General features: G+C 57.3%; 1 protein-coding gene across 4 annotated transcripts in view; it reads right to left on the reverse strand.

Moving 5' to 3' along the window:
• The window catches only part of GPSM1 (G protein signaling modulator 1), a 29,441-nt gene extending 7,804 nt beyond the window's left edge, over positions 1-21,637 (reverse strand). The window contains exons 1-11 of one of the 4 annotated variants that reach the window (XM_007521461.3): positions 21,461-21,634; positions 14,049-14,270; positions 13,242-13,377; positions 12,532-12,674; positions 11,574-11,697; positions 11,355-11,470; positions 10,579-10,734; positions 8,091-8,199; positions 7,279-7,402; positions 1,024-1,094; positions 8-187 (exon numbers count right to left, since the gene is read on the reverse strand). In XM_007521461.3, coding sequence (XP_007521523.1) covers positions 8-187; positions 1,024-1,094; positions 7,279-7,402; positions 8,091-8,199; positions 10,579-10,734; positions 11,355-11,470; positions 11,574-11,697; positions 12,532-12,674; positions 13,242-13,377; positions 14,049-14,270; positions 21,461-21,525 — 1,446 coding nt within the window. In that variant the 5' untranslated portion in view covers positions 21,526-21,634. Of the gene's footprint in view, positions 1-7; positions 188-1,023; positions 1,095-7,278; positions 7,403-8,090; positions 8,200-10,578; positions 10,735-11,354; positions 11,471-11,573; positions 11,698-12,531; positions 12,675-13,241; positions 13,378-14,048; positions 14,271-16,594; positions 16,809-21,460 lie in introns of those variants that run through there. The other 3 variants (XM_007521460.3, XM_060199388.1, XM_016187431.2) reach the window with 3 other exon arrangements.
• Between the last annotated feature and the right edge of the window lie 2,707 nt (positions 21,638-24,344).

Here is a 24,344-nt window from a genome sequence, read left to right on the forward strand (position 1 = left end):
GGCCTACCGTGCGTGGCATCTGCACCCGGACGTCTGCACTGTCCAGCGGGGAGTGGCTGCCCTCCCGGGGCCTCCTCTCTGCAGCGTCCGGCCCCTCCTGGTACTTCCTGCTCCTCATGGGGAGGGGGAGCGTGTCCCTACCTGGCCCCCGCCAGTCCCCTGCATGATGGCTGTCTCCATTCTGCTCCTGGGGAGCAAGAGCAAGGCTGGCATGGGTGAGGGCTGCTAGCAGTGCCCTCTTCCAGGCCTGTAAGATGCAGTCACCATGTTTCAGTCACACAGTGCCCAGAGGTTCAAGCAGGGAGGAGGAAAGAAGGAGCAAGGGCATCGAGTGGCCCAGAGGGGGTGGGGTGGGGGCACTGGGAAATGGCAGGCTTGCTCTGACCTCCCCAAATGTTAACCTTTTCATGCTAAGTAACAACGGACTATGGGCAGCCCTAAGCCTCATTGCCCAGTCCCACCTCTTTCCCCCATGGCATCCAAAATGGGGCCTCTGAATAGGCTCAGAGAACTTAAGTCATTTCTCCAGAGTCACACAGCACACGCACTCCTGCATACATAAAGCAGGCCCAGGTTGCCAAGCCCTAGACCTGAAATATGTCTGCGACTCATAGAGTCCTACTCATGTCACCTGAACTGGTGACTTTGGGGAAAGTTCAAACATGCAGGGAGCAGACAAAAATGAGGACCAGCTGTGACTCTGGGGCAGGGACTGGGTAAGGGTGCAGGGGTCTGCAGCACTTAATAGCATTGTCTCTCCCAGATATATTGACAGGACACTGAATGACATGGAGGGGCACTCAGACAGAGCAGGAGTGTGAGGGAATCTGTGGGCCAGAGGGTCTGTCCTGAGTTCTGAACCGCTGTGGGGACATCTGTCTGCTTGGTGGGGGACATGGCAGGGACAGGAAGAGAGGCAGGTGGTGGCAGCTCAGCAAATACTGCATTGACCTCATTAACCCGCTGCTCACATACCTCTCACTGTGGCCGGCAGTGCCTGTCCTGTGTCCCCAGCCCACTCACCCGCTCCAGAGGGAGCCTCAGCAGGTCCCAGGCCTCTGCGCTCAGTCTCTGCGTCCTCTTGGGTCTGGCTCCTGGAAGACAGTGTAGGAGCTTCCCAACTGTATGCTGCATGGCTCCTCTTGGGGCAGACAGTGCCCTTGTGATTTTCGTGTCCCTCCCAGGAACCGAGTAGTTCCTGAACTGGCCTTCTTCTTGCTGGTTCCCAGTGCATTCCAACCAGGTTTATTAAGTGCTGTTCCCTCTCCCAAATGCCCTTTCTGTACCTGTGTAGCCACCAGGCATCTCCTTGCCCTGCCTGCTTCCAAGATCTCTGTTTGCTTGTTCCCCAGGGGAGAGAGGGGTAGGTCCCTGTGCGAAGCCCAGGTAGGGTGTGTGTGTGGAGGGGTAACAGAAGCTAGGATGAGCCACAGGTTAGCCTTTACCTTGGTCCCTGCCTACTCTCTGAGGTGATAGGCAGCTGCTGGGGGTTGGACAAAGCCCTGAGGCCCCAGTCGGGGGTTGCCCTGCTTCACACTGCCAGCCACAGGACGCTTCTTCCTTGGCCATGACTGTGCTGACACTGGACAGCTCTGCCCATAGCAACCTCCCACCCCAAACAACTCCTGTGCATCCAGGGGTCCTGGGGGGAGAAGTTAGGGTGCAGTCATTCCTGGGACCCTGGCACTCGCCCTTGCTCATCGAGGGAGACCACGGGCAGGAAACTGAGGAAGAGAAGGCTTGGGGGACCAGATTGGGGGGGGGTCAGGTGAACTCAGATGTGAAAGGAGAAAGCATGTAAGGGACTAGGGAGGCTTCAACAGGGACCCACAGAAGTGCAGTCAGCTGAAAACATCCTGGATATTATACCTCCACTTCCTGGAGTACTAGCCTTCCCCACTCCCGTCCCCCCAAGGGGATGATGGGCCCTTAGCCACAGGAATGTAGCAGGCCAAGCCCTTTCAGGGCCCTATGAGGTGAGGCGTGCTGAGGTGGCACAGGGCCAGACCTCTGGCATCGACGAAGCTGGGCGCTGTGTCCTGGCATCATGGTCATGGCCCTGGCCCTGGTCCATGTCCTCTGAGCCCAACACCCCTCCCCCCCGTCAGTGGTGATCCATCTGGCGCCAGAAGCTGTCGGCACATACCAGCTCCCAGCTTGCCATCCAGCTGGGTATGCCACTCCAGTGCCCAACACATATTATTTTATTTTATTTTTGCCACCATGACTTTGAGCCTGCATGGTTTCACCCCTCCCAGCTGATTTTCTTTTCCAGGTAGAGGATGAGAGACAAAGCTGGGCAGAGAGAAGAGAAAAAGGAGAGACACCAAAGCACCATTCTACTGCTCGACTGTGAGGCTTCTCCTTGTGCAAGGTGCTCCCATGTGGTGATGGGGGCTTGACAGGTCCTCTCGCATGCTAACATGTGAACTCTACCAGGTGAACTATCTCTCAGACCCACAGAACACATACTCGACCTGAGACTAGGTTGCCCTCTGATTGCCTGCAGCTGGGAACATAAGAACCGGAGCTGGAGGGACCCAAGGACCCTCCTGCCCAGCACTTCAAGGTGCTAGTGATACACTGTAGCCAGGGCCCCCTACGTAGGCCATTGGGACCCAGAACTGTGTGATCCTCTGTCAGAATGTGTCAGAATGGAGAGAGGGGCTCAGGTGTGCCCTTCACACACACCCCTTCCAGCCCGCTTGCCTGCAGAGTCACCCAGCTGGATCCTGATTTCCTCTAAGTCTGGCTGTTGGACACCACCAAGGCAGGGACATGGCCCCAAAGTGGTGCAGCCTGACTGGGAGTCACCCTGCAGGGGAGAGTAGGCCCAGTGGACTGGGTCTTGGCTCTGAGGTGCTGTCCCAGGGAGTTCAAGCGTCTGCCCCCCAACTGGGAAGTGGGTCCTTAGCACCCAACTGTAGGTGGGTGGGGAAGAACTGTGAGGAGCAGGAACATTGGGATGGAGGCTTCAGATGAATACACTGGGGGCTGGTAGTCAGAGGGGTGTACCTGAGGGGAAGGAGAACCCCAGTAGGCCTGCTTCACAGCGCCTGAGAGCTTAGAAGTGAAATGCTGTTTAGCCAGAGGGCGTCCTGAGAATAGAGTGTGTGCAAGGCCCTGGCTTTGACTCCTTACACTGCATGTGCTAGAGTGGTGTTCTAGTCTCCTCTCTCTCTTTCTCATTATCACTGGGCCATCACCCCTCCAAGCCAACTTTCTCAGAAGGAAAGCAGAGACAGTCTACGGTCATGCCTGATATCGTCTGATCTCAGAAGCTAAGCAGGATCGGGCCTGGTTAGTACTTGGATGGGTAAAAACACAGACAGAGACAGAAGGAGAGAGAAAGACACCACAGTACAGAGCCCCTCCAGTGCCCTGGGTCCAGGCATGAACCTGGGTAGCATATAAAACAAAGCAGGCACCCCATCCAGGTGAGTTATCTGGTTGGCGCCATATATATTAAGCTAAACTAACAGGGAGAAAATATAATGGATATGCAAAAGAATTTTCACATATGAGGTTCCAAGATCTCAGGTTCAATCCTTGACACCACCATAAGCATAGCTGAACAGTGCACTAGAGAAAAAAAGGAAAAGACAAGACAAGAAAAAGTGAGTGGAGAGTATCAAGTGAGGGTGCTGGTCAAGGCAGGTCCTCTCTCCCCCTAGAAACTGTCCCTGGCAGGCCATGCTGTAAGCTGAAGGAGAAAGGGCTGAGTGGGGGCAACCTACCCCATCTAGAGGGATGCATTGGATTGACCTTCTCGTGGTGCATCCCGTGAGTACCCATTCATTGGGGAAACTGACGATCCTTCCTAGCCGACTGAATCCACATGGATCCCAGTCACTTTCAAAGCCAGCAACAAGCAGCTCCTGACAGCTTTCAACCTGACGCTGTTGACTGGCTACGGAAGAAGGGCAAACGCTAGAAGAAGGACCCCATCTAGATCAGGGAGGCAGAAATGATGGGATCATCCCCACGCCCAGGGGGTTTCCCTGTGCCCTGGCTGAGCGGACCCCAGTACCAGCAGGCCTCAAGCAAGATCCTTTACTTACCACAGCCGGCAAGGACCCTGCTCCATCTCCCACCACTGGCCTGACTCTTCTGACTGCCCCCTGAGACCCTGGGGGCCTGACTCAATTTCCCCACCTTGTCCGCTGGGCCCCCTGCCCTGCACGGCTGCTTATTCCTGGCCTGGGCCTCCACCACGGCTTGGTGGGTAGCTCCCTGACTATGGCTGAGCTCAAGTGCCCTCTGAGAGGCTGCTGTGTCCAGTCCTGGGCGGCTCCTCTTTTGGTCGGCTCGGACTCAGGCGGAAGGCCCTCTGGGCCTTGATAAATGCACCCTCTGTATGGGGTGTGCTGGGATGGCCTGAGTGTGGCCAGTTCCCATGGCACACACCCTCGGCTTTGCTGAGCTGACTAGGGGCATTCAGGCCTGTCCGTTGGCTCACTTCTGCCCCCTCCCAACTGTGAGGGTGAGGCTTGGAAATTTCCCCGAACACCGCCTACCCCCCAACCCCAGCCTGACTGGTGGCTTTGCATCACTTCTGTTCCCCACTTCTACTAAAGTAGAGGTTTTCTCTCTACTTTCAGAATCCTGGCCACTCTCACTATAGACCAGACTGGCTCTCTCACCAGGCTGGGACCAAGGCCATGTCCCTGGTCTCCCACGCCCAGTGAGACACCAGCCCTCCCAGACGTAAGCAGTGGCTAGGTGCTGTTTCCAATGGGCCCGTCCACTTCCCAGGTGGGGACACAGAAGCAAGGATGACTCAGGCTCCTACTGACTAGGACAGTGGAGCCAGGGCTGCTTGAGTGACTCTGAACCTCTCAACCCACAGGTGGCTGAATGGGCCACTTAGAGGCAGCACAGTGCAAGCTGGGGAGGGAGTGACTGGTGTCAGGGAACACTCCAGGCCCATCAGAGCGGGCAAAAGGATGCCCAACAGAGTGGGCAGACAGAGCGGGTAGGAAGCTTGAGGAAGTTTCTTCTTTGTAGGCACACACACCAGGAGAGACTTATGTCCCTGCACCCTGTGCTCTCTGCCCAGAAACTCTGGGAGGATGGTCGTTTCCAGCCGCCTAAGGTCTCGTGGGGGCCCCATGCCCAAAGGGGTGCAGCCAAGTTGAGATAGTAGGGAGGTACCATTGGTTACCCAGACCTGCTTTGGGGCCTCTGTGCCAGCAAGGTCTTGGGCCCTAGAGCAGCCCAGTAAATGTTTGTCACTCTTGTCACTCTGTGCCAGCAAGTCACTCCTGGCCATGCCCCAACCATGCGCACTCACAGAGACCATGCCCACAGGGCTCTCTCCCCCAGGTGAGCAGGCTCAGCCTCCTTCTGCACCCTCAACCTACTGACAAATTCCACATGTGAACCTGCCCCTCCCCATACCCACTGGACAGTTCCCTGAAAGCAGGAAGGGTCAGCACCCCAAGACTGCCTTCTAGGAAGCCAGGTTCCCCTGACTGGGGTCTCCCCCAGGCCCACTAACGGCCCCAGATGGACATGCACAACTCAGTGGCCAGTACTCCCAGGAGGGTGGCCTCTCCCCAGTGTCCTCCACAGCATGGGTGGCGGGAGGTGGCTCTGGAGGCCCTAGCTGGGCGTGGGCCAGCACAGCAGCCAGTGTAGGTGAACAGATGCAGTCTTGTTCCCACATGGTCCCAGCTGTTTACCCACCATGCCCCCTCCCTCTGCTCAGAGAAGGGAAATGGCCTTACTTCCTTTCCAGACACTAGACCAGGCTTGGGGCTAGTGGGCCAGGGGCTCAGTAGAGCCGCCCAGCCTCAGCAAACCTAGCACCCAGCCTCTAGTTTAGACACACCAGTCTGCACATCCTGTGGTGTGGAGGCTGGGCGCCATCCAGCCCTTTCCCCACCCACCCTCACTGGCCACAGTAATCAACAAACAAAGGCCCCAGAAGCCTTTGCTCCCTCACCTCCACCATCAGCCTTTAAGCAGGGGAGAGTGACGTATGTACCTTCATTTCCCAGGAAGTTACTGTCAGAAACTCATGAGCGTTAGGAACAGACACTCCACAGACATTGTGCCCCAGCCTGGGTCTTGGGAGGCTCTGGAGGTGGCCACCTCTAGGGAACACAGTCACTCAGGATGGAGCTGAACTCTTCCAAACTCAATAACCAGGGAATAGAGTCTATGTGGACTGGAACGGGGTGGGGGCAGTGAGGCTGGGCACTGGCTCCCTATCCAGCTAGCTCATGATGCCCCCTTCTACCCCTCCCTCACATTTATTAATCTGTTTGCTTTGTAGGGAACATTCTGTCCTGTGTGTAGTATTGCTGACAGGCATGAGATACCCAGCAGCGCATGAACTAGGTCATTATCTTGGTCCAGTCAATTCCTGATTAGTACTGCCAGCAGAGCACTCCCCTGCTCCCTGCTAGCAAAATTCCCCAGCCTGATCCTCCGGGACAGCTCCCCCCCTGCCGTCCTCCCAGCCTGCACAGGAGTCCTGGGCCCTGAGATGTGGGTGGCCACATAGTCTAAGCAGGGGGGTGGAAGGAGTGGGCAGGGAATGGCTTCCCTCTGCTTGCTGTGGTATCTCCAGGCTATGGACCTGGGGACCTCAGTGTGCCCACAGGTCCTCAGTGCCCCTGAGCTGATGATCTGACTTGAACCTCTTGGCCCTCATGTGGCTTCTGCCCCTGGCTGCCTATTTCTTTTTCTTTCTTTCTTCCTCTCTCTCTCTTTCTTTCTTTCTTTCTTTCTTTCTTTCTTTCTTTCTTCCTTTCAATTATCTTTATTTATTGGATAGAAACAGCTAGAAATCAAGAGGGAGGGGAAGTAGAGAGGGTGAGAAACAGAGAGACACCTGCAGCACTGCTTCACCACTTGCAAAACTTTCCTCCTGCAGGTGGGGACTGGACCTGGGTCCTTGTGCACTGTAACATGTGCACTCAACCAGGTGTGCCACTGCCCAGCCCTCCCCACCTCTTTTCTATTCCAGTCTGCCAGCCTGTCCCCCATCTGCAGACATCCCATCACCCACATACCCTGCCCCAGAGAAGAAGAGGGGCTCAAATGCTGAGGACATCTCCTGGAGACCTCCCCCTCTCAGGCAGAGTGAGTGAGGGCCCACCGCTTGACAACCTGGCCCTCCTAGGCCCCAGTGCTGCCTCCTCCCTCACCTTCTAGCCCCCACCCTGGCTCCCAGCCCCCAGGTTCCCTGCCAGAGTGACCGCCTGCTATGCCCTGCCCCCACCCCCGGGCCCCTGCCAAAGATTCCCACACCCCCAGCCTGGCACTCACCTTGAGCCTCATAGCCAGCCAGGTCCGGCTTTTCTGCGGCAGCCGGGCTAGTCAGGCGGCCCAGGGCCAGCTGCAGCTGGGCCACGTTCATGCGGGCTGTGAGTTCCCCATTGCGGTCCCCAATCTGTAGCCAAGCAGGCTGGGTAAGTGGCCATGTGTGCCTCCAGAGGACAGTCACTAAGCCCTGGAAACCTTTTGCCTCATGGAGTATGAGGTCTGTCATGGGCTGAGGGTGGGCCCTAGACTCCAGACCCCTCTCCCCCAACAGACACACCCAGGAGTTGTGCTGAACTCTTAGTTACCTATGGCCTCTCCACCCAGCTACCTCCAGAATGAAAGGGCTGCTGTCACATGACAGAAGGGAGTGTGCTGGAGGAAGGTGACATGGCCTGTCTTGGGCCCAAAGGGAGCCAGTGATGCCCCTGTCTATCTCTGCGGGTGGAGCTACCCCAGGGCCCGGCACTGGCAGCCCGTGGTCTAGCAGGGACTAGCTTCATCAGGGAGAGTGAGACCTGGTTGTGGGTCTGCCCACTGGGAACAGATTTTCTAAAGGTGTCGCACAGGACCTTTGGCCCTCTCAGGGGTCAGCTCAAGAAGGGGGTATGTGGCAGGTGGTGAGAGTCACCCCAGAAAGAGGAGCTCTGAAGGATCATGGGGGCCAATCTTGCATAGTACACAGATAATCGGCCCCAAAAAGAGGGAGAGAAGAGGCTGGCAGAAACCACAGTGCCACCAAGTGCACCAGGGGCTGGAGGGAGCTGGGTAGGGCAGGGCCTCTGGTACAGGCTGTAATGGGGCTGGGATGGGCTCACCTCCTGTGAGATCTCCAGGTGTTTCTTGGCGAAGGTCAGCGCCTGCGCAGGGCTCCCCATGGACACGTAGGCATTCCCAAGACTCCAGCAAGCCCGGCCCTCACCCACTCTGCCAGGAGAAAAACTGAGTCTATGTCTGCACCCTTGTCTACCAGCCTGACCCATCACAACAGCATGGGATAGACAGAGAGTGCAGGAGGGGTGCCTGGCTCATCAGCCACCGAGGCCCCAGACTTCAGGTACCACATACTTGCGATCCTGGGAGCCTGTATGGGCTGGCCCTGATGGTCACCAAGGACCCCCCCCCCCCAATCTTGGGCTTAAGAGAAACTGACAGGAAGCCTCAACAAATGCTGCCCTCTGGGAGAGTCCCTCAATGTGGCTCAGTTTTTCTTCCTACTAAAATCACTAACGTGTGGTCTGGGAGGTGGCACAATGGGTAAGGTGTCAGAACCCTATGCATGAAGTCAATCCCTGGCATCCCTCTCATTTATTTGTTTATCTGAATGATTTCATTTATTTATTCATGAGAAAGATAGGAGGAGGAAGAGAAAGAACCAGACACCCCTCTGGAACATGCGTTGCTGGAAACGAACTCAGGACCTCATGCTTGAGAGTGCAAAGCTCTATCCACTGCACTACCTCCCAGAACATACTTTATTTATTTATGTTGATTTATTTATGGGACTGTGAGGGGATCGAGAGGGAGAAAACCAGAATATCACTCTAGCACAAAATGTTGGGGATCATACTCAGAAGCCCATTCTTCAGAGTCTAACACTTGACTCACTGTATCATCTCCCAGGCCATTCCCTCCCATATTAATAAATTAAATCTTGTGGCTCAGGAGATGGTGCAGTGGATAAAGTACTGGGCTTGGAAGCATGAGGTTCTGAGCTCAATGCCTGGTATCATATGTGCCAGAGCTGGCTCTCTCACTCCTAGCTCGCATGTCAACAAGTAAGTAAAATCTTTAAAAAGCAGAAGGCCAAGTGGTGGTGCACCTGGTTAAGCACACATGTCACCATGTGCAAGGATCTGGGTTTGAGCCCATGCTCCCTGCCTGGAGGGGGGATGCTTCACAAATGGTGAAGCAGGTCTACGGGAATCTTTCTCCTCCTCCTCCTCCTCCTTCTCTCTCTTTCTCCCACCCTCTCTCTCTCTCTCCTCCAAGGCTATTGGTGGGGCTTAGTGCCTACACTACAAATCCACTGCTCTTGCAGCCAAACCCCCCCCCCCAAGTTTTTGGATAGGACAGAGAGAAATTGAGAGGGGAGGGAAAGAGAGGGGGAGAGAAAAGATAGATACCTGCAGACCTTCTTCACTGTTTGTGAAGTGACTCCCTTGCAGGTGGGGAGCCAGGGGCTCGAACTGGAATCCTTGCATGGGTTCTTACACTTTGTACTATGTGCACTATCCCAGTGCATCGCTGCCTAGCTCCCTACAGGTGTCATTCTATCTTCCTCTCTACCTCCACTTCCCTTCCCTCTCAGTTTCTCTCTGTCCTGTCAAATAAAATAGAAAGGGGGGAAAAATAGGAAAAAAAGGGCTGCCGGGGGCAGTGGATTCGTAGTGCCAGCACCAAGCACCAGCAATAACCCTGGTGGCAATAAAAAATAATAATAGGGCGGAAGGTAGATAGCATAATGGTTATGCAAACAAACTCTAATGCCTGAGGCTCCAAATAATAATAAATTAGTGCCAGCTTCCAAAACCTAAGTATGTGCATAGTGGCTTCAGACCCGGTGACGCCTTTAGGGGTGGGAAGGCTTCTTTGGAACCTGATGTCCTGGGGGGCAGGGAAAGATAAGGCTTGACAGAAGTGGAGTTGGTGATGGTGGTAGTGGGGGTTTAGGGCTGACAGGGATCCCCATGTGTGCCTCACACGCCCTCTAGTGGCCAATGAAGCTCCCACAAATGTAGCTAATTCCACTATCACAGACCACAAAAAGGACCCACCCACAGAGGCCACGTGCTTAGGCACTCTTTGGCCTGCAGTAGGAGCCTTCAGCTTATCTGTCTGTCCAAGTTTGGGAAGACTGAAATTTACACATCTATGGCCTGGTGGTGGCACACCTGGTCAAATGCACACACATTACAGTGTGCAAGGACCCAGATTCAAGTCACCAGTCCTCACCCGCAGAGGAGAAGCTTCATAAGTGGTGAAGCAGGCTTGCAGGTGTCTCTGTCTCTCTCTCTCTATCTCCCCCTTTCTTCTCAATTTCTGTTTCTATAAAAAGTAACATATATATGAATGAACGTTAAATGAAAAAGAGTGAGGCCTGGTCCAGCTTAGACCAGGCATTGCCTCAAACAGCGAGCGCTCATCCTGTCTTAGTTGGGGTGGCATTCAGGCTAACGAAAGGTGGGCCTGCCCTGCCCAGGGTCACTGGGTGGCAGACCTGGGGGCCCAGGCTAGTGTACCTTAACAACTGTGATCAGCCCAGGGCCTGCGGGGGCTGCAGGGCCCCTTCTGGCCAGCACACACCTGTCGGCGAGCTCCTGGGCGATGATCAGGTGCCGCAGGTGGTACTCAGCAGCACGCTCATAGTCCTGCAGCAGGGTGTAGGTGTTGCCCAGGCTGTAGCAGGCCTGTGCCTCCACCGCCTGGTCCTTGAGCTGCCGGGACAGCTGCAGCGTCTTCCTGCGGGAGAGGCAAGTCAGCCCAGGAGAGGGTACACAGTGGGCTATGGCTGTCAGCCCACCTGCTAGCCCACAAGTCTCCCACACCAGGACACCAGAACCAGACAGATGGTTGCCACCAGTCACTTCCCCATGGAGGGGGTGGGCCTTCCATGCTGATGACATGATGTCCTGCTTAGCAGCCACCTGTCTCCTCATGTCAGGGGCTCCTGGAACCCGTGAGGTCCCCAGCACTTCTGTGCCCAGAGGTGTCACAAAGAGCAAAGGTGTCTTTGGGGTTCCCCCACAGTGATGGTACTCGGAGGCCACTGTGTCCATCTGTCAGTGGTCATCCATCCATCGCTGAGCGAGTGCCACACACAAGGGGCTGTGCACAGACTTATCATGGAGCCTAGCACACGGTGGCCTCTGCCCATGATGTGGGACATCACTGTGATTCAGGCACCTTTGCAGCCCTGGAAATAGGCCTGGTCAGCTTATCTTTCTGGAATGGCCTGGGATTCCCTGCCAGGCCCCTTAGGGAGGCTGGGAGGTCAGACTTGCCCCTTCCTTGTCCTGGTGCCCTGGTCTGTGCCCCCTTGGTGGTCCCCTTTCTTCCCACCCCTGTGGGGATCTGCCTACTTGTAGTACTCAGCAGCCACGTCGAAGCGCCCCAAGAAGATGTGGGCGTTGCCCAGGTTGCTGTAGGCTCTGCGCTCGGCCGCCTTGTCTCCAAACTCCTTGGCGATGGCCAGCCGCTGAGGATGCAGATCGAGGTGTGGGGGTCAGAGTGGCCAGAGGGCATAGCACAAGGAGGCTCGGGGATCACCTGCTGCCCATTTGGGGGTTACTACCGCTCACCTCCTTGTGGAAGGCCGTGGCCTCCATGAAGCTTCCCAGCAGGTAGTAGGTGTTGCCTAGGTTGCCATAGGCCCTGCCCTGGGCTGCCCGGTCGCCCAGCTCCTTCACCAGGGACAGATTCCGCCTGGGAGACAGGCTGTTAGAATAGGGTCCCAGCCACCCCACCCACCTGGGTAGAGTGGGACCCTTCTGGGAAAAAATGGTGACCCAGGTGCTATCCCTCCATCTCCCCTCCAATCCCATCTGGTTTTCAGGTGTAAGCTCTGCCTCCCAAGGGAAGTCTCAGTTCAACAATTTTTAAATGTCACAAGTGTGGGCCAAGGAATGGCACACACACTTTGTCATGTATCAAGCCCCCAGAACCTGCAAGGGAGAATCTTCAAGAGTAGTGGAGCAGCGCTGTGGTGTCTCTTCTTTCCCACCTTCCATATAGGAATAAAAGAAGAAGACTGCGTGGGAGTGGTGGTGCACCCAGAGTGGAGTGTGCATGTTACAATGCACAAAGACTGGGTTCATGCCCCCAGTCCCTACATACATGGGGAAAGCTTCACATTTGATAACAGCGCTGCAGATGTTTCTCTCCCTCTTTACCTCACCCTTTCCTTTCAATTTCTTTCTATGTCTATATAAAATAAGTAGTTTATTATTTTTTTTAAAGAAAAGATAACAAGCCCGCAGAGAACGGTGGAATGGTGCAGGCATAGAGTACAGGGGGTGAAAAAAACATGCCACGAGAGGTTTCATCTTTCCACTTCTGTGAGTGAGGATGATCACCCAAAGCTGGCTGCCCCCTAGTGGCTAAGGGCAGGCATGGTGTGGGTGTGAAGCAGGCCAGTCTGACTGTTGGAGGGGAGACAGGGTTAGGCAGGGCAGGTAGGGCCCTAGTGACAGGATAGGCAGGGCTCAGGAAGCATTTGTGGGTTCAGGCTCTACCCCAGTCCTCCCTGCCCCTGCTCACTCATAGAACTCGGAGGCCCTGCGCAGAATGTCCCGGACATCAGGCGGTAGGTGGCCGGGGTCCTGTGAGGCACTCCAGGACAGCTGCTTGCCCTTGGCGTGGTACACGTTGCCGATGTTGTAGAGCGCCCTGGCCTCCCCCACCTGTGGTGGCATCAAGATGGGAGGGGATGCCATGACCCCAACTCCCAGGGTGGGGGTGCAGAGCTCTGCACTCCTAACCTAGCCTTTTGCCCCATTCTTCCCAGAGCCCCGAAGGCTGGGACCCTGGGGAGAGGCATTGCCAAGTTCAGACACTAAGGTACAGGGGAGCCTCGGGGGGGAGTGGGAAGCTCTCCCCTCTGCTAATTGGGGTGTTGAGACACCCCAACATAGAACGGTAAGGGCCTCTTCTGGTTTAGTGATGTGACTGTGTCACCCACATTTCCTCTCCAGCTACTCTGGCTCCCTAGGACTCTGAAAGTGCCTGAGAGTTTTGTCAGCTTGGGGAAAACTGGCATGGAAGGGATTCGGGGCTGAAGACAGAAGCTTGGGGAGCCAGCCTCAACCCTGTAGCACGAGTGTGACCTAGAAGCACTCTTGGGGGGTCTCTATGTTCCAGTCTTTTGGGGCCTGGGGGAACAATGCTTTCTCTCTCTGTCTTTCATGAGGGACAGCTGTGGGGCTTTGGACAGGGCGGGTGGGGCTGCCGCCCTGGGCCAATGGACGCACCTTGTCCCCCTGCTCCTGGGCGATGTCCAGGTGGCGCTGGCAGCAGACCACAGCCTCATCAAAGCGCCCCAGGACCTTGAGTGTGTTGCCCAGGTTCCCACTGGCCTTGGCCTCGCCCATGCGGTCCCCGATGGTCCTGAGAGGTAGGGGTGGGTTGAGCACTACAGGGCACTGGATGAGGGTGGATGGGCCCCACAGCTCAGGCTCACCACTGGGTCAGCTCTGCGGGAGGCCCCTTCCTGTCCCACACAGCTGGTGGAGGTGCCATGAGCACCACGTAGGGGCTGGGGGTGGGGGTTGGCCTGCAGGTGAACATGCAGGAGCCTGGATAGAGAAGGGGGTGGGGAGAGTCAGGGACCTTGCATTAAAAACTAAGTTACTGCAACACCTCTTCCTGGCTGGGTTCTGAGTGCAGCCTCATCCACCTCACTGGTGTGGGGAGTAAGGTTTATGAGCAGGGGCATGCAGGGAGGACCCAATGCAGTCAGGACATGGAGAAGGACGGGCAAGGCAGGCAGTTCCCAAAGTTTCATAGGCCAACCCTGAGGCCTATGGGATAGTCAGGGCAGGCAGTGGGCACCTAGAACCTCCTTCCAGGCACATGACCCTAGAGACGGACACAGACACACACTCAGATGGAAAGATGGCTAGACGGACACTTGAATGTTCACGCAGATATTGAACACTGGGTCCTACCCATTCTCACACAGAAGACAGTTACCCCTCTCCCATGTCTCTCAGCTTTAGTGCAGCACCCTGGGGGTACCTCATTCCCAGGTTAAGGGGGCCCTTGGGACCCCCGCTCACCGTGCCAGCAGCAGGTCATGCTTGTGGTACTCCAGGGCCCGGGCATACTCCCGAAGGTAGAAGTAGGCGTTGCCAAGCTGGCTGTAGATGGCGCTCAGTGTCTTCAGGTCCTCAGTGCCCACCTGCACTGCGGCTTCAAAGAAGGCCACGCCTGCCTTGAAGTCCCCAGCCTTGCAGAGCCGCTCACCCTCCAGGGCCAGCTCCAGGCACGAGGCCTCCATTCTGGGCAGAGAGAGCATGGGTCACGTCCAGGGGTCCCTAGGCCCTTCTAAGTGGACACCACACACTACAAGGCCCCTCACACTTTCTTCTTTGGGCTAAATGCCCAGGAACAGTTACTGGGTCCCATGTTGTGCCCTCTGCTAGGGGGAATGCTTATGCCTGAACCTCACTGCTGGGTCTGTGCTGCCGCCCGGACTTGGGGGCATCTGGACAGCCATAGGAGCCTGTGGCCACATGCAGTGTCTCAGCTCCATGTCCTGCCTCTCCCCAAGTTTCACCCTGGACCATGGAGGAAGCCCTGCTCCCCAGCAGAGCAGTCACATCTGAGACAGGGTCAGTAAGCTGGGCAAGGCCACCCAGGCAGATGCTGAGCTCAGCCCCTCCCTGACCTGCAGCCTAGAGTGGGACCCCACACCTTGAATCTGGGGGCGCTGAGTTCTCACTCATCCTTACCTCTCATTCCCCGGGGATGTGGCAGGGACCTGGCTACATTTGAGTCAAGGTCAACCTGTCCTCAGCCTTTCCCTCAAGGGCTAAGAACAGCTGTCCCTGCCCTGGGGCTCAGGCCCTGAAGTGGATAGGACTCTTTTGGACCAGTGCAGCCCTGAGAACATGCCAGGGTCCTGCTCCAGGAGTCTGACCCAATTCCCTTGGACATGCCAGGGTCCTGCTCCAGGAGTCTGACCCAATTCCAAAGGTCCTGAATGCTGGTGTCCCCACTGGTGTATGTGCCATCCCTTTCAGCAGGGGCTTCAGAAAAGCCTCCTACCCTTGGACCCTACACAAGCTCTGTGGTGCGGTCCTAGCTGCCCATCCCCCCTGCCACTTTGGGATGTCACAGCCCCAAGGCTTGGGGGAGTGGCTCTTAGGACACAGCTGTTGGGAAGCCACCTGTTCTGGGCCACTCAGTCAGGCTCTCAGCACTCTGCCCTCCCTGAGGAGGCCCTGGCCAGACACCTGTTCCCCAATCCTCAGCCTCCTCCTCCTTGTCCCAGTGTCTTACCCTGCACTGGGAGGGCCATTCTTGGGGGGTGGGGCCCAGATGATATGCTATGGGGGTAGCCAAGAGGACTGGGCCCCAGGCTCCAGGGTGCCCCATGGGTGGAAGAGGGCATGAAGGGACTGCTGAGTCTTAGTGAGAGGGCGGCAGCAATGAGGGCTGCCCACTGAGAGAAACCACATACAGGATCCCAGAGTCCTGAAAGAGGGGGAGATGCTCCCTGTGGGGTCACGGGACAACCCCCAATCTCCCTGATTCATTTCCAGTGCTTCTCGGTATGATTAGAATTGGTGGGCGTCAGCTGAGTAATTCAAAACATCCACCTTGAAAGGAGCCCACTGTACCCAAGTATACACCTCTGTTGTTAAAACTGTGTGATGGTCAGGGGTTACTGGGTGGACCAGCACACTTCCTAAGAAAAATATACAGATTATAGTCTAAGGCAGTGTGTCTCGGCTGTCTGGCATAACACCCTGGTACAAACACTGGGCCCACAACTCTGTGCCCAGTAGTTGAGAAAATGGGTCATGTACACTTTCCATTCAAACAACACGGGCAGGGCCAAAGTCAAGAACCCCCCTGCCCTCCACACCCCCAGGCTCAGAGCTTTCTCCTGGGGAAGCTCTGACCTTCTCTGTATGACTTGCCCAGCCATGACCCCCAAGATCAGGGTCATTCCTCCCAGAGAGAATAGGTTCCTCGCTTCAAGGCCAGGGCTCCAGCACTCCAGGACTTCCCTGTGCTCTCTGGATTCAGACTGAGCCGCATGGTGTTGCTCAGACAGCTAGGGGTCAGAGGCTGGGCTGTGAGGCCGGGACTCAGGACAGTCCTGTTCTTCCAGCACCCCAACATCCTCCCAAATACCCCCCATCCCTCATCCCTGCCCCAGAACTCTGAGACCATCTTTCTTCTGAGGTCAGTGCCACCCTCAGCTCTGTAGGTGAAACCTCTGTCCTTGCCCTACCCACCCTGAGTCTGACACACCAATAATTGGCGATGGCAGAGGAGAGGCGACTTGGGGACAAAAGGACAGTTTGGGGAGCCTCTTCCCTGTTACCATGTGGCATTGGTGGCTTAGAGCAAAGTAGGCTTTCTGCTTGGGAAGAGCCTGGGCCCAGAAGTCAGGGTGTGGAGGTGCATGGATGAGGTGACTTAGTCACCTCAAACTGTAGAATGGGGACCGGGCTGTGTGGGGAGGCCACCTGGTGAGGGAGCAGGCCAGGTGTGCGGGTGCTAAGTCCTCAGCCTTCACTTGTTTCAAGAACATCCAACTCTGTTTGCCACCCTCCCCCCACCGCCCCCTTCCCCGTGGGACCCACCACACCTCTTCCCGCGCAGGCTGCGCATCTTCTGCACATACAGCCACAGCTCCAGGCCCACGGGTAGCAGCAGCGGGCGCGGGCGCGGGGCGCCGTACACCACTTTGCACATGGCCTTCTCGGCCGGGCTCAGGGCCACCGGCAGGCCCTCCACAGCGGTGGCAGGCATCCTGGGCTGCTGGCTCACCCAGGCCAGCCCTGGTTCTCCAACAGCTCCCCCACCCCCGCAGCTAATGGACAGGGCTGGTGGCCTATGTTTCCCAGTCTTCTCCCACCCCAGCTGAGGGCCACAATGAGGAGTTGCCAGGCCCTAGAGCACTGTCCTGGGGCCGGAGGGGGATCAAGGGATCAAGGGCAGCTCAGAACCAGAAAGAGAAGAGTCAGCAGAGTGGGTGGGGCAGCCCCAAGGGTGTGCCACTGCTGGTGCTGGGGGTGGGGAGAAGGGACACACAGCAGGGATGCACCTGCCCATCCACTCACCCCGATTCTGACCTCAGCTCTGGGCCAGAAGCCAGTCCTACAAGTAGTCAGGAGCACCTGGGACAAGGTAGGGGCTGGCTCACCCTCTGAGCGTGCCACTGCCACTGCCAGCCCAGTCCTTTCTCTCCACTATGGCCAGTAGCCTCCAGCTCAGCCTCCCCATCCCAGCCAGGATGGCCAGCCCAGGTTCACTGACCATCAGGGCCACCTGGCTCCAAGCTCTCGTTTTGGAAAAGCCCCACCTTGCCTGGCCAAGGACACTGGGAGGGCCAGGCTGCTCAGCTGAACAGAGTGGGGACTCCAGGATGCTATCCCCAGCCCCAATACCAATATGTCCTGTTCCCGCACCCAGCCAGACTGTGTCCTTGGACATCACAGCTGGTCTGGCTCCAGCAGCACACCATGCCTGGTGGACAGCAGGGCATCAGATATGGAACACAGAGTTCAGGCCACCCAACAGTCCCTCCCTCAGGCCCCCAGGCTAGCCCACCCAGGACAGAATATGGCAAGGTTGCCACCAGCCTTGGAGCTCTGCCAGGCCTGCCCGCCCCAGAGAGGGGGAGTGTCTCTGGGAGGGTAAATGCAGAAATGGGATCACTGGATTCTGCTCCCAGGGAGAGGGTTATCTAAGGATTCAACGGTCCTCACTGAGGCAGCCTTTGTCTACCCCACAACACAGCTCAGCAAGGCAGGTAGGGCAGGGTCTGGACCCACTTCCATGCTCACCTCTGAGCCTGACCTACAGGTCACCCTCTTTGGTTTTCTGAAGAACCCATCCATCCTGGCTGAGTCCACTCCCTGGCTCTGGGAAGAAAGTTCTGGGAGCTCTGCAGGCTTGTGGGCATTGCGCCAGGATGCATCAGGGGGCTGTCCAACTGAGCATTGCCATCCTGGCTGATCTTCCTGCCCTTGTTCATACACTCATCTGAAGGGCTACCTGAAGCTTAAGCACCTCAAGGGTGGCCAGGAGTCTCATTCTCAGTTTCCTGGGGGTTTGGACTGGGCTGGCCAGGACTATTGGGTCCCCAAGGGCTGTGGTTTTAGCGCCACACTACCCCAACTCTGGGTGGGGGTACCTTCTGACCTGGCATTCGACTCGTGGAGTTAATAGATGTTTAACTGTTAAACCACAGCTCTCCGCCTCCCCAGGGGAGAGCCGGCCCACTGCTGGGGCTCCCAAGAGTCCAAGGACCAACCCGCTGGCTTGCCCCATCTGCAAGAGGATTCCACCTGCGGTGACCCCCTTTTCCACATCAATTGCCCTGTGTCTCTTTTTTGCAGGGCCAATTGGGAACTCCTTCCTAAGCTAGACCGCAGCAGCCAAGCAGCCAGGAGGCCAGGCACTGCCTGCCAAGCTCCCACCACTGGAGTGCCGATTAATGAAGTCGTTATCGACTCCGTGGTGGGCAGTCTTGCTGCTGGCCCCCAAGTCCTGTCCACGCCCCTGCCGCCTGGCCTTGAACCTGAGACAGACCTGCCTAGTTCCCACTCCTCTACTTCCAATCTCCCATCTCCTGTGGCTCGTCTCCAAACAAGGCCTCCAGCTCCCAGCCCCCCCGGTCAATGGGGGAGGGAGGCTGTCCACTGAAGCCCCAGTTTGTGCTAAATGCAATCACCATATCAACTGCAGGAAGGCCCCCCCCCTCAGCGTCTGCTCACTCCTGTTCTACTGCCCTGAGCTGACCCACACTGGCTTCCCTTCAATGAAGGAAATGGTGTGTGTGTGTGTGTGTGTGTGTGTGTGTGTGTGTGTGTGGCTAAGGAGGGATGTGGGGCCAACCAGTGTGTATGGGGGTGGCACCAGGGAGGTCCTGTGAGGGCCAGTGTCTGGGAGGCCCTGGAGGGAACATGAGGGGACCAGGCTTGCACTCATGGATGTCCCTGTCTGTGTGTGCTATTCGGGTGGACCTCTAACAGGTGGGGTACAGTTCTCTTCCCAGTCCTAGGTAGAAGCAATCAGCTGCTAGCATGAAGGGGACTTAGCCAGGAAAAGACCCCCCTCTTCAATTCCTCTCTTTTAGGGACTTCTCAACCCTTCTTCCTGAACTCTTGTTCAGAGCAAGGGGGACCAGGGTTCTGGGGGTCAACTTTCCCATACTCCACTTGCTTCTGTCCCCTCCCCACACTGAGCCTGCCTGAGTGGGCTCTTTGCCCTCAGAAAATATTCCAAGCCTGGTTCCCCAGTCCATTCTATAATAAGTGAACTCGAAATAGCAGGAGTACTCTGTGGGCAAGGAAGCTCTGGGTAGCCCAGGGAGTCACCCTACAGGAGGTCCCCCCAGAAGAGTCAGGGGAAACTGCTCAGACCAAATGGAATCTGTCCACTTTGGGCACCCATGCCTATAGCCCCTGGATTTTTTTTCCAGAACACTGCTTAGCTCTGGCTTATGGTGGTGGGGGGATTGAACCTGAGACTTTGGAGCCTCTGTCATGAGAGTCTCTTTGCATAACCATTATGCTATCTACCCCCACCCAGCCCCTGGCTTTAAGGCCACGGACAGACTTCCACAGACAGAGGGGCTTTGAAGGTGACCCTCTGATGTCCTCCTCATCTCAACACCCCCCCACCCAGGTCCCCTGAACTCAGGAGACCTCTGGTACCAGTCTAGCAAGGAACCACTCTCACAGCACCCAAACTCCCCTTGACAAACTTTCCCTACAGGGAGGCTTCTGGCTGTGCCCTGTATCCAACCCTTTCAGTACAACTCAGATGCTAGCAGGCCAGAGCGCCAAGCTGGCTCAGGACTCTGGCTGATCCTTCTCTGAGAACTGTCCCTGCCTCAGTTCTCCCAGACCAGGGTCCTGCCTGGAGTGGGCACACTCCAGCTCACACCCCAGGCTCCCTGGCCAAGCCCACACAGAAACTGGTGAACTCCATGCCCCACTGCGCATGGTCTCCCAGGGCCCAGCTGGGGGGTGGGGCACAGTGGTGGGGCTGATCAACCCCCAGTGCTCCCTTCACACACATCCTAAATGCACAGTGGCAGCTGCCAGACAAATGCCTGACCCTCTTTTGGACAGAGCACCTCCATGGAATAGACACCCTGGAGTACAAATCCTGTCCCTCCCCCACCCTTCCAACACATACACAGCTCCAGGCACCCCTGGAAGCCAGAGAGGGGCTCCATTAAGGAAGGCTGCCAGCACCAGCTGCCAGCAAGCCCATCCATATCCACTCCCCCCACAAGGGGCCCAGAAGCTAGGCTGGGGGCTCAGTACTGGTGCCCCGAGACCACACAATGGGGACTGTGTCTCTGGCCAGCTCAATGGTGGGGGGGAGCAGTGAGGCCAGCTTTGACCCATCATCAGGGCCTAATTTTGCAGGGGGTTGGTGCCGGGGGAGGCTTGCAACTGAACTGAACATTCAGGGCTAGAATTCCAGGATGCCTTGGGGCCAGGCTGGGCCCTTTGAAAGGTCAGTTCCAAAGAGACATTTCAGGGACAGTAGGGGAGCCAGGACAAGGACACCCTTCCAAGTCAGGGCTTGCTGGGCCCATTGTGGGAGCCGGGTTTGGCTTCAGCCCTGCCCAGCACTCCTGCCTGCCCAGTCCTTGGGACTTCTCCATGCTCTGGCAGCGTTCTGGGCCCTTGTGCCCACCTGGGCTGGGCCAGGGCATCACCAAAGGGAACGCTCTCTACAGACCTGGAGTCACCAGGCAGGCACGTGCCCAGGGCAGGGCCATGCTGTCATGTTTGATGGGCTTGGGGCAGAGGCCAGACAGCAGGCACCACCCTGAATCTGCCCCAGGCAGGTGCCTTTCCTGAACACACCCACTTGCTGCCTGGCTGTGCACCCCAACCTGGGCCTGAAATCCGCTGGACCCCAGTACCAGGTGAACCTCACCCAGGACGCAGCCCATCTATCCCCTTTAGCACAGGCCCCAAGGCCCCCACTGTGTCAGCCGGGTAGCTGGTGCCCCATGGAGAAGGGAGCACCTCCACACACCTGCTATGCCAGGCTGCACAGCTGCCCCAGCAGTGCGGCTGGGCAGGAAGACTCCCACCCCAAGCCCGTCCCTGGAGGCCGCGAGATCCGGCAGCAGCCCCCTCTGCACACACTGTCCCTCCACCCCCTTCCGTTCTCCATCCTCAGCACCTCACCTTAAGCGTCCTCACCCGGTGCAGCACCTTGGGAATCCCCTTCCCCATACCATCCTCCTCTCGCCCTCCTAGTGTTCGAGGCGCGCCCCCCACTGGCAACCGCCCCATTCCCCCCATTCCCCAGAGTGCCCCACCCCCCGCGCCCCGCAGAGAGGAGGCGGCCCCGCCACGTTGCGCTGCGCGCCGGCTGCCGCCTTTGTTCGCCCAGAGCTTCTCGCCCGCCAGCGCCGCTGCGCCCGGCGTCCCCGCGTCCAGCCGCCCGAGACCACCCCTCTGCACCCCCGGCCCACCTGGAGTAAAGGCGCCGAGCCGCCTGGCCGGGCAGCTCTTCGGCGGCTGGGGCGGGGCCTGCCATGGGGCCGGGACGCGGGGTCCGAGCGCAGCAACCCACGCGGCCCGCTTGAGCCAGTCTCCGACGCGCTGCGGTCCGTTTGTCTGTCTGTCGGCTCTGGCGGGAGGCGCCGAGGAAGTGATGTGCGCGGGGCGCCGCCCCTCCCGCCGTGGCCATGATGTCACCGCCGCCCGCCCGCGCGGGGAGGGGGCGCGGAGGAGCCTCCCTGGTGGGGGAGGGGAGGCTGGCAGCCTGGGGGAGGGGGGCGCGCCTCCCAGGACCCCCAGCTGGGGTGCAACAGTGGGGCTGGCGTGGGCATGCTGCTGGGGTCTGAGAGTCCAGTGACCCTGCTGTTCCCCCCCACTACGGCCTCCCCACTCTTTCTTCAAACCCATCTGAGGGGCTGTTTGGGATGCCCCAGCTTTTGCCTGTCAGGTGCCTCTTCCCCCTTGCTGGCCCTCTCCACTCTCCTGTCCAGCCCTCAAATGCTTCACTCCTTTCTCTAAACTACAGTGGAGTACAGGGCATTTCGGATGCCGTGGGGGAGCTGGTGACAATTCTATCTCTCCTTCCCCAGGTGAGTTCAGGGCCTTCAGAGGAGGGGGGAGTGGTGGGGGTCTGCACTAAGTGCTCCCTTCCTCCCCACCTCATCTCTGGGCCCCTGGGTCCCACATTGGTCCCCTCCTGGTGTGATTTTTGTGATAAAACGTTGGCTCTGGGGTGGGTGGGGGGCCACCCACAGCCCTCTCCTGGGGGCATGGGGCACACTGGGGAATGGAAGTGTCTCCTACCACTCTGCCACCACCTCCTCTGTGAATTCCTGGGAACCCATGATGTAGCCTCATCTCCATTCACCCCAGCTCATGGCGGCTCTGAAGGCAGGGCCAGCTCCTGGGCACAAGCAAGCTACAGCAGGCCCTCAGGGTACTACTTGGGTTTACCCTCTGGTCCCACTCTCCACCAAAAACCTGGGAAGGGGCTGAGACAGGTCTGGGAGTGTCCCAGCTCCTCCTGGGGAGAGATGCCCTGAGGACAGGCAAAGGCCCTGGCAGAACCAGCCACGGGCCTCAGCTTCAGGCAAGGGAAGACAGCAAGGAAAACAAACACAAGATAAAAAAGGTTCTGTTGGCCCTGGCTGGTTTGTTTTTTCTGCAGGAGAGAGGCAGCAGGGAATGAGAACCATCTGTGCCCAGAGCACAGCCCAGCTCAGCCCACGCACCCTCCCCCTGACCACAGGAGCTGGGCCAGGCTTTGCTCTCGGCCTTGGCCATGACTGTTAGTGGGGGCAGGCCCTATGGGGTGGGGTGTGGTGCAGTGTGTGTGGGGTGCTGCCCTTGTTTGCTGTAGCCTCAGGCTTGTCTGTTTGGGTCTCCCCCTGAATAGGCAAGGTTGTGAGGGCCACTGTAGCTTAACTGTGCCATGCTGAGCTCTGTGTCCTTTTCTCAAATGTCGCTGGTTTCAGGAGGCCATAGCTGAGTGCCCCCAGGGAGCTCTGGGTCCATGGACAAATGCCTGGTGCCAGAAAGGCCCTCATAAGTCATGTGACATCATGGTTGAGGATCTTGGGGTCTGAATGGTGCTTGTTACTGTGTTGTGCTTATAGTAAGACTCGGAATAGTAGCTATGAGCAAATACGCTCTCCCCTTTGCTGGGCTTCATGGGGATGTATGTCTTCTACTAACCAGAGATTCCACTTTTCTACCTGGGTAACCCCTAAAGAACGTAGAATGTGACCAGGGTAGGCGTCCACAAAAGGCCCAGTATCCATTTGCCATGCGACCACTGCATCGTGACAATAACTGTGTGTCCTGGAGAGCTAGGCAGTTACTGGGGCACACCAGCCCTCTACCACCCCCCCCCCAGCTCACCCCCTATTGCTCTGTTCACTTTTCCTTGCCACGCCTCCTTCCCCCCACCTGCAGGGGGATTCAGTGCCCATGAACACCTGGGCATCTCTTTGCCTGCCCTCCTGTGCAGCCGGGCAAAGTGCCCCGGGGAGGTGGTCAGCTTGCTCCTGCATCTCTCCCTAATGGAGGGCTCTCCTACCATATGCCCAAGGTTTATTACTTATTAATAAAAAATTCCCTGGGGAGCCTTAGAGGGAGGAAAACAATTCCTATTCCACACACATACAGTTCTAGCAGCAGGAGGGGTCTGAAGGGGCTGCATAGATCAGGGACATCCAGGGCACTTGGAGGGGAGGGCTTAGTGTCCACATGCCAATTCCACCTGTAGGCACTGCCAGCCTGCTGGCACCAGCCCTCCCTGACACCTGCCTCACGGGCACCCCACCCACTGTATGTGGATGAGCGACACTCAGTGGTCCCCCAGGATGCTGGGTTCCATGGGTCTTAGGGAAGCTGAGCCAAGCCTGGCTTTCTAACTGGAACCCTTACTTTTGTGTCCTGCACTAAGACAACAGTGGACTATGGCAGAGTCCTTGCTGTGTCCCCAGGAGGGATGAGGCCTAGATTCCTGGAGAAAGGTGGGCATTCAATGTTGGCATAGATCCTAGGAAGGAAAGGTGGACAAAGAATACCACATGGGGGGCCAGGTGGTGGTGTACCTGGTAAAATACACATATTACTATGTACAAGGACCCAGGTTCCAGCCTCCAGTCCCCACTTACAAGGGGGAAGCCTCATAAGTAGTAAAACAATGTTGCAGGTGTCTCTCTCTCTCTCACCCTCCTTATCTCCCCTGTCCTCTCAGCTTCTCTCTGTCAACAATAATAATAATAATAGTTATTATTATAGTGTCAAGCTGAATCCAGGGCCTGAGGTCTCATGGCCATTCTCTGCTGTGAATTTCAAACTGGAGAGGGAAGAGATGGACAGGACAGA

Source organism: Erinaceus europaeus, chromosome 10 (genome assembly GCF_950295315.1).
Source record: "Erinaceus europaeus chromosome 10, mEriEur2.1, whole genome shotgun sequence".
Taxonomy (NCBI): domain Eukaryota; kingdom Metazoa; phylum Chordata; class Mammalia; order Eulipotyphla; family Erinaceidae; genus Erinaceus; species Erinaceus europaeus.